This window comes from Pezoporus flaviventris, unplaced genomic scaffold (assembly GCF_033815535.1).
Source record: "Pezoporus flaviventris isolate CSIRO_AGI_PZ_B2104156 unplaced genomic scaffold, CSIRO_AGI_Pfla_v1 ptg000007l, whole genome shotgun sequence".
In the NCBI taxonomy this organism is placed as follows: domain Eukaryota; kingdom Metazoa; phylum Chordata; class Aves; order Psittaciformes; family Psittacidae; genus Pezoporus; species Pezoporus flaviventris.
Genome location: NW_026892555.1, coordinates 38,100,222 through 38,113,394, shown reverse-complemented (window position 1 = coordinate 38,113,394; position 13,173 = coordinate 38,100,222). Strand labels below are relative to the sequence as shown.

Here is a 13,173-nt window from a genome sequence, read left to right as displayed (position 1 = left end):
CCAAAGTATAAATGCACAATGGGTCTTCAAGATTTCAAAGGTAAGATTTTTAAAGTTTGTAGAGGATCTTTCTTTCTGTTTGCTATAATGCTCTGTTTACCCATGCTGTGACCAAGTAGAAAAGACTAATATATTGTACAGACTGTTCATACTTTTTATAGCAGTAACTTGATTTTTAACTGGGAACAAACGTCCTTTCTATGCAAGTGAGAAAACTCAACCTTTATATTTAAGTCCTAAAGGAATGGCTATCCTTTAGGTGTTTTATAGGAGTCCAATTTGCTTTCAAGAAGGGGAATAATCTCATTTACTTAAGCCGCCTGAAGAATTGACTGGGAATTATAAGTTTTGTATTAATAACCCGTTATTCACTTCAGTAAACCACCAACAATGCATAAAGTATCACCTTGATAACTGTGGCCATATGATTAATTTAGCAGGTCCTAAAAATATCCATAATTTACATAGTATTCCTATCATCTAAGCCTACCTTAGAGCTATCTTCTCCTTCATCTTCATGGACTGAACTGGATGGTGAAGGAGTTGCAGATTTGCTTCCAGGTGGAGAGGGCGAGTTGTGAGGAACATTGTTTCCACCCATATTCAAACCAAGCTGTGCACTGAGCTGGGACTGGTTAATAGTAGTCAGCTGCCCGTGCTGCATCATTCCTGGCTGCCTAATATCTGCAGGTTCAACCCTTGGCCTCATGGTTGCCATCTGAGGATGGGAACTATACTGGGCTCCTTCTGTATTCCGTAAATCTTGCATCTACAAGAGGAAAAAAACTGTATTAAGCATATCACTAATAAAGTGTTCTGTTCCTTTAGACCTCAGTTGGCCTGATCGGCTATATAAGGCTTAAAAGAAATTACAAGTACTTAAATAAACATGTAAATACTGAAAATAAACAGAGTAAGGATATGATTGACATTCGCATAACAGTGATGGTTATAAACTACTCAGGCTCTAGTCTCAGACCAGGGGAATAGAAGGGCACTGCTTCCTGTAACTGCGTGTATAGCATTTCAGAAATGCTAGCAAACAGGGACAGGTTTGTACTCTTAAGTTCAGAACCAGATCAGAACATGCATATCCTCAAAACTACAGGTAATTTCCAGGTCTTACTTTTCTTCTTAGGATTTCTGTGTGTGAGCTATGAATCTGGGAGCTGCAGTTTTGAGTCTGAGTATGTAGTATGAGGTCAAAATCCATTTTGCCTGGTGCTGCTCAATGAGGTACTGGAATTTTCAGGATTCAGATGACTGACAAGAAGGATGCATTGATAGACTGATTAAATGATTTCTAAGTTGATTTGCTGCTAAGACATATATGGACAGAAAGCTCAGAAATTGTGGGATTGACAAATGAATCCATTGTGCTATGTGGGTCACCGCTTCTTAGCATTAACGAGACATACTATTTTAATGCAAGCAACAAATTCAGTCTTTGCAAGGATAAGAATTAAAAGCACTGGAGGATGAAACTCCTTTCTTGTCCAGAGGTCAAATGCACCATACATACATTACAGCTGATTGCCTGTAACATCTTTTCAGTATATTCATATGGAAACATGACGAATAGCAAACAGCATGAGGGAGAAGCTCAGATTTAAGCTAAAGGTGTTTGGTGGGTGATTTAAAATAGAAGTGTTGTCATGGTTTAAGCCTAACCGGTATCTCAGAACCACGCGGTCTCTTGCTCACACCCCCCCCCCCAACTTCTTTCTCCCTCTGCTCCCAGAGGGATCGGGAGGACAATCGAAAGAATGTAACTCCCATGAGCTGAGATAAGAACAGTCCAGCAACTAAGGTATAACACAAATCACTACTGCTACCACCAATAATAATAATGATAAGGGAAATAACAAGGGAAGAGAATAAAACCGCTCACCATACGCCAACCGATACCCAGCCCAACCCAAGCAGAGATCTAGCTCTTCTGGGCAGCTGCCCCCAGTTTATGTATTGGGCATGACATGCTGTGGTATGGAATACCTCGTTGGGTAATTTGGGTCAGGTGTCCTGTCTCTGCTTCCTCCCGGCTTTGCCTCCTCCCTGGCAGAGCATGAGGCTCACAAAGTCCTTGGTCAGAGTAAACATTACTGAGCAACAACTAAAAACATTGGTGTTATCAGCACTATTCCCAGGCTGAAAGTCAAAACCACAGCTCTGCACCAGCTACTAAGAAGGAGAAAAGTGACTGCTACTGCTGAACCCAGGACAAGTGTCAATTGAAATGAAATAGATACAATTGTCTTTCTGTGCATCAGACAAACATGCCTCACATATCGAGTAGAATCTGACAGGAACCACCATTGTGTAAGTTCCATTATGATAAGGACATGTGTTAATGGTTCAATGTATTAACATAACCACATTTATTCTAGTGACAGTCTTTGTTAGACATGTCATCTGAATTGTCTAAAGATCATTCAGATTTTTTTTAAACTTTTTATACCTTGTGACTTCTATAACCTATCTCGCTGTCATGCACACACTTCTATATATCACAGCCACCTCCATAAGATACCTTTCAACCAGTAACACACAGAAAAGATAAACTTGTAACTTCACCTTTTTCCCTTATTAATGATAGTGTAGAAATTTATCAGTTTTAGGGAGATACTCTAAGAGCTTGGGAATTGATTTTTGTAAAGCTTATTTGTTGGCAGTAAATCAAACTAATAATACCATTAGTTATGGCATACTTACCACTTTACATGTACATGTGTCTCCGAAAAGTATTTCAAATGGCTTCTGACAATGTGACAACACACTTATACCTGTATTTATATTGCTTTAGAAATTAATAGCTTTTGGTAAAAAAGGGTTATTGATACAAACATGTTCAAGTTCACTTACTGACTACCAAGGCACTGTAGGAGAGGAGCAGAGACAGTGCAGTGTATGAAATCAGCTGAAGGCTGAAATTTGAATCCTGCCAAACATTTATATTTTTAGAGATTGCTACTGACTTTTTGTTCCCTTCCCTCCAGTATCAACTCCCCTCCTCACAAACATATTAGCCTTGAAAGCTATCATTATCTCTGCCTCTAGCAGACAACCTGTATCAAGACAGTTGTGCCCATGAAGCTCTAACTGCTGCTCAGCCATTTTGCTCTAGATCCAGCTGTTTGGGCTGGGCAGCAGCTGGGAATGGGGATCAGGAGTGCCCAGGCTATTCTGGAAACCCACCCAGCCCTTGTATGCTAGGGTCAGGGAGGCAAAACTCTCAAAAAGCCCTCCCTCCACCCTGTCTGCAGCGCTCCAGCCTCAGGGTGTGTGTGTGCCCTCCCCAGGGTGCCCGCCACCCTGCAGGAGATGAGCCCATGCCGCTCCACTTGCGAACCCCCCGAGTTTTCATGGGGCAGCACCCTGTGGTGTCAGAGCAGGGCTGCGAATAAACTCTCTCACAAAAGACTGGAAAAGCAAGACTGCTCTTAAATAAGAAAACACATTATAAGGATTTGATAAACCCTATAAAGGAAACAAGCACTATTTGAAACTCCTAACAACTCTTATTTTGAATGAAGTTGCTAAGTATCTATCTCTGAAAGCAGGGCAAAGGTTATAATTTTAATTATTTTTCCCCAAGTAAAATATAATACAATTGCTATTATTTAAATGATCTCTCCTTTATTAAAAAAAATCTTCATATGGGATTCAAATATTATCAGATAGATACTACAGGAAATTCTGTGTTGTCATCCTGAAACAACATATATTTTTAAACAGTCTCTGATTTACTTTTATCTCCGGCTCTGAACATGCACTGTGTTTTCAGATAAACAACTGGACAGTACTGGACATGTGCCCATACAAAAAATGTGTGTGTGTGCATGTATATTTGCAAGAGAGCCCTTCACTACTGAAATTCTGAGGACTGCAAATGAGCTGGTGCAGTACAGAAAAGCCCCAGTATTTTTCTTTTCACATGAACTCAGCCTGTCTTCTAAATTTTTAAATCACAAAAATACCAGGCTACCTTTATGAAAGTGGGTGTAAACAGCAAGTTTGTTTAACAGTACATGTTCCCTTTTAGTTGCTAAGCCTTAAACCCTCACCTACCAAGCAGTTATGGTAGGCAGAGAACCTGCCAGGATAAGCCTATTGCATAGAGCTGTGGCCCTCAGTAAGGAGGATCCATATCTGCAGATGAGGATTTATTCTCACCTCTCTGCTATGCACCGCAGAGCCTGCCTTCCCTCAACCTTCCCCTTCCTAATGAAAAAGTGAGATTGTCTAAGAAAATGGAAACTGCTCATTCCTTCAGTAAGAATGGGCAGCTAACTGCATAACTGTGAAGAGCTGTGAGACAACACCATGAAAAGCATGTGAAGATGAACCTTCAGGGTTCTTAAAGGATCAATAAACCAAAAACTTCCATCTTCCCTGTTGGGTTCAGGAACAGTCCTACCCATGACTGGGTCACTGCTGTGGCGTGACAGTACGTCCCTGTTTCAAACACCATGATGACCTCCTCTCTCCAGGAACAGTGTCACTAATCAGCTATACTCTCTGGCAACATCATATGCAGAGTATGACCAATTTATTTTAAATTACTTCAAAATCAGAAGCTTCCTATTCCTTGTTCCTCCAGATGGGAGCTTTACAAAACCCACCAATGTGTAGCTGTGCTGGAGCCATATTCCGTATGCAGAGGCAATATTGTGAACACACTTCTGCTGAATGCAAAGCTGAATACAAATCCTTCCGGGTGGCAGAATGCCAAATGGAAGAACAAAGTTAAAGAGTTTGAGTGATACAGAGGATAAAGACAGTCTTAAAGTGATGCCTTCAATGGTCTCTCTGATGAGGTAATAATGATAATATCTTGCACTTTAATATCATTCTCCATCTGTCAGTTCCAGGATGTTTCACAACTTGTGTTATATTCAGCTTTAGAACATGCCTATTTTATTTTGGTTTGACTAATGGGGAAGCTATGATACATTTCTTTTCACTGCTTTTTTTTTTTTTTTTTGCTGTTTGCATTTCGCTTATAAGCAGAAACTGAGCATCTACCCATGTAAGTGTTTGCAAGTTAAAAGAGATAGTGAAAGCCACTCATTCTGTGGTGTGCATTGATAACCCTTATTGGCACATGTTTAGTCCAAAACCAGAACAGGGCTGTCTGGCTGAAAACAAGCTCCTAGTGCCTACTGCTCAAATCTCCTACGTTACTAAGAATAAAACTAAAATGCTTAAAAAATAAGATCAAAATTCTCCCCATCAGCTTAAAGCAAAACCGAAGCAAAGTATACAATGCAAAATACAGTGATACCATCCCTGCACAGAAACATCTTACTGCAGGACAATGTGAGTACAGTATCCTAATCACAGAACCACAGAAAACAGTGCTAGAAGGGACCTCAAAAGGTTATTTAGTTCAACACTATCTCACAGCAGGATTACCTATACCTAAATAATTTCTGACAGATGTTTGTCTAACCTCTTCATAACCTCCCTAGGTAATTCTTGTGCTTAACTATCCTTACAGTGGAAAGGGCTTTTATTCTGTAATGTCTCACCTAAATCTCCTTTGTTGCAATTTAAACCTACTGCTTTTTTGCTGTGCTCCCAGTGGACATGAGGAATGTTTTTCTCCTTCTTTACAGAAAAGTTCTACACACTGGAAGGCTATTATGAATTTCCTTTCAGTTTTTTCTTCTTTAGACTAAACAACTAAACCTGAAGATTGAAAGGTTTTGGTTTTTTTTTTTTTGCTGCACCTCTGATCATTCTTCCTGCTGTCCTCTGGACTGTGTCCAATAACCTTCAACTTTCTTGAACTATTATACCCACAAATACAGATATTCTTATCTGACATAGCATTCAGAAAGAATCCTTCATCTCTCCCAGGATATAGCATTAAAAAATCCAAATCCCTAATTATCTTTCTTTTTGATACCAGTTAGCTTAACCCATGCACGATGCAGAAAGTGCAAAATTGCAGAACTCTCAACTAACGTCACAGAAGGTGTTTTTAGGAAGCAAATAGTTTTTTTCTAAGAAGCATTAGGCAGGCAGTTTCAAAAGGAAAGTGCTGTTAGAAAAATAATTCCCACATTATTTTTCTTGTTATAATTAAGAACTGTGATGCAAAATCTCTGAAAAGCTGTGAAAGTCCGAACTGCCCCTCTGTATATAAACTAATTAAAAATAAATGTTATTATTAAATGAAAGAAGAAACCCAGGTTGCTTTAAACAGACTGAAGTAAATACAGCAGGTCTAAGTATACTCAAAGCCACTGAGGATTATACACTGGAGATGAAAACATTAAGACATAAGGAGAAATACACAGGGCTTACTCACTGAAGCAAGTGGAGATCACATACCTCACTACCCCAGGTAAATTTATATGAAGGCACAGCAGGCATTATTTCTGTAACAACCGTCAAGTCTTATAATGATTTTTGCTTAGTTTTCTACTAGCTGAGAGCTCTTATGAACTATTCTGATGGACACCGTAGCAGTGGTTGACAGTTCTTTGCTTTTGTTTAAGTGGTCAAGGCAAATCAGAGAGCATCAATTTTTTATACTACACATACAGAAGCTGTTTCAATCAGTTAATTAAAAAAAAAAAGAACTGGGAGAAAACCTCAGGGAGTCTGTCATGGTTTAAGCCCAGATGGTAGCTCAGAACCACGTAGCCGCTAACTCACTCCCCCTATTTATTGCCCCCTGCTCCCAGAGGGATGAGGAGGAGAATCAAAGAATTTAACTCCCACAGGCTGAGATAAGAACAGTCTGGTAACTAAGGTATAACACAAACCACTACTGCTACCACCAGTAATAATAATGATAAGGGAATGCTCCATCCCTGGCAGTGTTCAAGGCCAGGTTGGACAAAGCCTTGGGTGACATGATTTAGTGTGAGGTGTCCCTGCCCATGGCAGGGAGGTTGGAACTAAATGGTCTTTTCCAACCCTAACTATTCTATGAAATAACAAGGGGAGAGAATACAACCACTCACCACCCACTGACCAATACCCATCCTGACCCGAGCAGCAATCTCAGCATTCCAGGTACCTGCCCCCAGCTTATATATTGGGCATGACGTGCTGTGGTATGGAATACCCCTTTGGGTAGTTTGGGTCAGGTGTCCTGTCTCTGCTTCCTCCCGGCTTCCCCTCCTCCCTGGCAGAACATGAGACTCAGAAAGTCCTTGGTCAGAGTAATCATTACTGAGCAACAACTAAAACATTAGTGTGTTACTAGCACTGTTCCCAGACTGAAGTCGAAAACACAGCACTGCACCAGCTACTAAGAAGGAGAAAAATGACTGCTAGTGCTGAACCCAGGACAGCAGGGTCTTAGATGAAATGTATGAAGACACCCACAGTGTCCTTACTTCTTCAGTGGGGTCACTCACCTGAGTCTCCATGTAGTCATCACAGGCATTCTTTAGTAGACAGAAGGGGTGTCTTTTATTAGTCATTTATAGTCTTATTGATATTCCTGGGACAACTTATGCCACTGCCTGTGCCATATTAAGTCTGAATATTTGTCTGTTCCCAAATAATGCTAATTAAAATGCAGCACTAGCCCCAGTTGTGCCAAGCTCCTGAAAAGCTATGAGATTTGCTTAGAAATGTTACAGTTTTTATTTTAGATGTTTTAGCTGTTTTCTGCAATTAGCCAATGTACATCTGCAAGATGTTTCCCAGTGACACAGAGATGCTCATTAAAAAGAGAGTGAAAAAAAAAAAGAAAGAATTAATGAATTCCTACGTAATCATTTGGCTCTCTAAGTCAAGGTTTCAAAAGAGGAGAAAAGATAACATTAAGCTGCCAGACAGGTTTGCAAGAGGTGATATACAGAGAAGGAACTGTGTTTGGGAGACCATACTCACCATTTATGATCAAACCAAACAACTGCAAAACTGAAGAAATGTTTGTTTTTTTTTTTAAATGATCCAAAATGCAAGCAATATTCATCATACAGTCAGGGCTAAGTTTAAACTTAGAAGAGTAAAAATACAGAAATGTCCTTTTTAGACAGCTTTCATTAAGTTCATACTGATAATCAAGCAGTGAGACCTCACAGTTATTCAGTGCATGATGGTGGTTAGGGTCCCAGACTAATAGCAACCGAATCAAAAGCAAACCATGCAGTTTCATGTGTTGTTTTCCATCATGGTGATGCTACTCAGTGAGATAACTTAAACTTTGAGGTAACGTGAGCATCTGCATTTGTGCACCAGACAAAAACAAAAAGTGACCCCAGTATTTAGAAGTCCGAAATCTGACAAGAAGCCAGGATTCACTAATTAGAGTGGATAAAACTTATAACTGCTATATATGTCCTGTCATGAGCAAACGACGATGAAACACAAAGATCCACATTCTATCAAATCTTTATTTCTGTTCAGTTAAAGTAGAAATTAGACCTGCAACCCAGTCTTCTTTTAGCACATATATAAGAGAACGACTACTAAAGAAATATTTGTTATGAAAGCTAAGGTTACTATAAAAGGACCACAGAGGACCATTCAAAACACATTAAAAGGAATAACTCAAAGCACCATCTAACAGAGGAAGGGATGTGTGTTTTTATCATCTCATTTTCATAATTCTCCTCTATATCAGCTAACTGCATAATGAAAGACTAACTTTTAAAGTAAGTGGGCATTTGGGGAATATTTTAGTGTTTTACACAAGCGTAATTTATATACTATGACCAGTGCATTTGCAGGATAAAATGAAAGGGTCATTCAAAATTTGTTGATTACGAAAAGTCTTTAAATTAAATGGCAGAAACCTCACATGTAAAAAGAACTCTAAACTAAAAAAAAAAAAAAAACCCAAACCACAACCCCCCCCATAACTATTAAATTTTACTACTCTAATCTTTTCAAAATCATTCTGTTAAAAATTAAACCACTTCAGGCTGTTTTATAGAGTACTAGTTCTGTAAGTGATCTTAAGCTCCTTTAAAACAATTATATATTCAAAATTTGACTGCAAAATTTTATAGCACGATCACATAATGACAAGAATGCAGTAATATAGTTTCTATATTTCTTGGTACGCAGTTAATTTGGTGACTATTAACATTCTTTTCTACTTTATGCTTTAATATCCTTTGAGTCACACAGGGCCAAGGTCTCTAAACTAATCATAAAAAACTACCGACTGCTATTCACTCTAATATAATAACCCTTTATTTAAAACAACCTCCAATAAATTTCATTATAAGAAGTTATTAAAAGGGTTAAAAACCTATTAAATGTCAAAGAATTTGCCTGACTCAAACTTCTAATAAAGAAACAGAATAGGCTTTCTTTCTGAATTATTTAAATCTTTACTGACTGTGCACTGAACCATGAAATTAGAAAAGTGTTATTAGAAGTGTTCTCTGGTTTTTATAAAAGTTGTAGCACAGAATATATCAAACCACAGTCTTTAACCAGACTAGTTAAAGAAATAGGTTTTTAATCCTGAATACATGGTTTTCACTGATATAAAGGGTCATAATTAAAAGTCTGGCCTGGAAGCTGAAGATAATAAAATTATTATTACAGTAGCATACATGCTCATTTGGTATATTCTGGATGCATGTTTTCATTTTAATTTGGACAAGTATCTTTAATTTTGTTTGATCTTGCAAAGTCCACCAATTTGGACCCTCTCATCAAACAATTAAACTTTTAATAGTGACTCATTTTAAAGAATTAATGGTGAATAATTTGTGTTATCTTTTTTTCTCTTTTTTTAAGTGTCTTATATTTAACAGCAGGTGTAAGTTGACAGTAGACAAATGGAATCTAGGAGGTACAAGTCAAATATTTTAGCACGCATCTGATAACAATATTATTCCTTTACTGCCTTTTTTCTGCAAATAGAAATAAAACCAGTTTCTATTTCACCAGTTATTTACATAAGGAAAACAATCACGCATTTCATATTTATTTGAGTGATGCTAAACAACTCCTGTGGCAGCAGTCTGTTCACAGGTTCACTCAAACACACCTGAATCAATGGCCTTTCATCAAGAGTAATGAAGTCAGAAGGAGACTTGAGACAATAATTTCTCCCTTTCTTTTAGACAATAAAAATAGATGCATCCAAGTACATGAAATTATTAAGTCTAGGAATACAAACTAGATCCTTGGAAATACTGTGAACAGTGTGAAGCTAAGGCTTGCTGTTGGGCAGGAGGGAAAAGGGGATGTAGGCAGCTACTGTTGTCTTTGCAGTGCGTTGCTGCTGTGACTACCACCACCACAGTAGCCAGCGTGAGATTGCTGTAACCTTTGCAGGCCTCTGCGATATCCTATCCTATTATAGTTTCTCATATTCTATTCTATTCTAGACTATTCTAACCTAATTTTACCTGCTTTTTTATTACGTTCACCACAACAGTATCACACTATCTTCCTGCAGCTGGGTATGTGACTATCACCTGTCACACGTTCGCTCTGTCTGCTTTAACAAAGGTATCCTGACCACATGATCCATCTCTCTCTACCCCAAAGTAAAGGAAGCTGTATTGGACACATTTATATTAACAAAACAGACTGGAGAGTCTTTCTTCAATCAGTAGGTGATTTGTAAATTTTCCAACGGATTTGCCCAGGATGGATCTGGCCACATGAGAGCAGAGAGTCCTAAGTACAGTGCAGGGCCTTAAAAGTAGTTGTGTATCTCCCAGTGATGACACCATATCTGCCACTGAATGTTTTCACACATATTTTAAATCTTTTATATGGTCATGTTAATCTGTAGAAGACTGGGGGACTTAGCATTTAAATACATAAATTTCCAATGAAATATTCATATCCATCACGTTATGCATTTCAAAATAAAGTGGAGCTTGCCTAGCATTTAGGAAATAAACTGGAAATATTAGAAGTAGACTGAGATGTTTAAATAAAGGCATTTAACGATGTTTAGACTTAATAAACAATAACATGTAACTTGACTACAGCATTTACTATGTCAAGACTCCATGTGAATCATTTGTGTATGCCAATGTTCATATGCTTAGGGCAACACAGATGCCCTAACATAGAGTTAGTCATTTGCTAACTCAATAGGTGTGAAATTCCTTGAGGAAGATGTTGAGATCTTGAATGAACAAGTAACCATTTGAATTCTAGTCCATTCAGGCTCTTATATTGTTTTAATGAGCTTGGTTTCAGTGAGGGATGGCTGTCCAAGCAGAAGCTACTAACGTACAATCATTAATAACAGATACAATGGGGAAAAATGCTGAAAGGCGAAACAGAAAATAAAAGACCTGTAACTGCAAATCATTCTTGGTGACTCCATACTGTATACCATTGCAGTTCATGCTCTCTGCCTTATTTCTCATCTCCTCTTGAAAAAGCTCCACCCTAGCTTTGTAATGTTGCATTATTTCCGTGAACAGCAACAAATTCTAGAGCTTGATGGTGAATTGGGGTCTGCCCTTCTTACCCCATGTGTCATGTGAAGTTAAAGGACAATGAATAGCTCTTTCTAGTTGGTGAGTTTGATCAAAACCCCCTATGAAATAGTCAATATTCTATATAAAGCAAAAAAGTTTTCAAAAGTGACTCATCTGAAATATATGTCCAGCTAACTTGTGTCCTTCTGTGCCTTTTGTGTTTCCTCTTTATCTTGATAATTGTTCCATTTGCCTACCCCAGTGAAGTCTCTGCTGCTCATTGAGTTTAACATCTTATCTGAAAAGCCACATTCCTCAGAATCAATGACAGGATGTCTGCCTAAATGCAGGCCATGTCCAAGTGGGAAAAGACACAAAATTCCTTCTGGTTAGGAAATCACTCTAAACAAGCTGTGACACCCAAAAGGTTGATGTGATATTGGTGTCTCATGTCTCCTACTACAAGAAAACTCTATAGAATCTGATCTGCATCTTATCTCAGTCCCAAGAGATGTCAATTCCTTCACAAAGTTGGACACTGCAGTACAGCACATCAGTTGGAACAAGACATTTTTGAAATATTGTCAGTGAGATTTAACCTAAGTATGCTACTTCACTGAAAAAGGGTTTTGTAAGGGAGGAAGAGGCTGTCTTTTCAGTGTCATCCACCTGTTTAGGCACTGGACAGGAAAAAAAAGGCAGCAAGATATCACATGAAGACCTCTTGCCACCCAGAAGGCAGAGAAAGGACAAACCTGAGCTGCTATATGCTCTAATCATTTCATTACCTTCATCATTAGGCTTATGAGATTTCCTGCTGTTATGCACAGACATTTAATGGACATTGTTTCCATTCCAATGTTGTATGAAGTTAGATCTTTGAAACTGGGGTAACTCAGGCAGGTCTAGTCTGCAATTGTCTTTATTATTCCTCTGGGGCACTGTGATGCAGAACATCCTTGAAATTATTTCTGGAGCCATAATGTCCTATCTGGGGTTGCAGTTTACAGATGGCATTGTGACTACAACAGAACCTCCTATAGAATTAATCATAAGCAAATTCTGTAAGTAAGTCTGTAATTAAGTTTAAGATGGCTGGTTTAGGGAGGCTCAGCTGGCTCAAATTCCTGAAGGCTCATTGATAAATACTACCCCTGTTGACGCAACTAGGACGAGGGGTAACGGGTCCTGAACCCAGGACAAACTTAAACAGGGGAAGTTTAGATTGGATATAAGAAGGAAATTCTTTCCTGTTAGGGTGGTGAGGCACTGGAATAGGTTGCCCAGGGAGGTTGTGAATGCTCCATCCCTGGCAGTGTTCAAGGCCAGGCTGGACGAGGTCTTGGGTGATATGATTTAGCGTAAGGTGTCCCTGCCCATGGCAGGGGGGTTGGAACTAGATGATCTTAAGGTCCTTTCCAACCCTAACTATTCTATGATTCTAACTAGCCATTTCAGCCTTGGATGGAAACAGTGATGCTGTGCTAACTCTTGCATTTCCACACACAACAGTTGGATGAAACTGAACAAACCTTCCTGTAACTGCCTGCCATGCTAAACTCCATAGATTTTGACTGCACAGTACCCATAAATCACCATTGACATGTATTTGCTGAAAACTAAAATAATCTAGGTTTTGAATGTGCATTTTGTGAATTTCTGGACTAAGGTAATTTTCCTTGGTAAAGATCATATTTTTCCTGGCCAATACCAGTAGCACTGAAAAAAAAATCCCATATCCCAAATGATTCTACTTTTCATTAAGTACAAAATCATTACGAAAAACATAATTTAGACT

General features: G+C 38.6%; 1 protein-coding gene across 2 annotated transcripts in view; it reads right to left on the bottom strand.

Moving 5' to 3' along the window:
- TOX (thymocyte selection associated high mobility group box) overlaps positions 1–13,173 on the bottom strand; it is a 226,057-nt gene that overhangs the window by 45,241 nt on the left and 167,643 nt on the right. For both annotated transcript variants that reach the window (XM_061448433.1, XM_061448432.1), the window contains exon 4: positions 491–769. In XM_061448433.1, the coding sequence (XP_061304417.1) occupies positions 491–769 (279 nt within the window). The remainder of the gene's footprint in view (positions 1–490; positions 770–13,173) is intronic.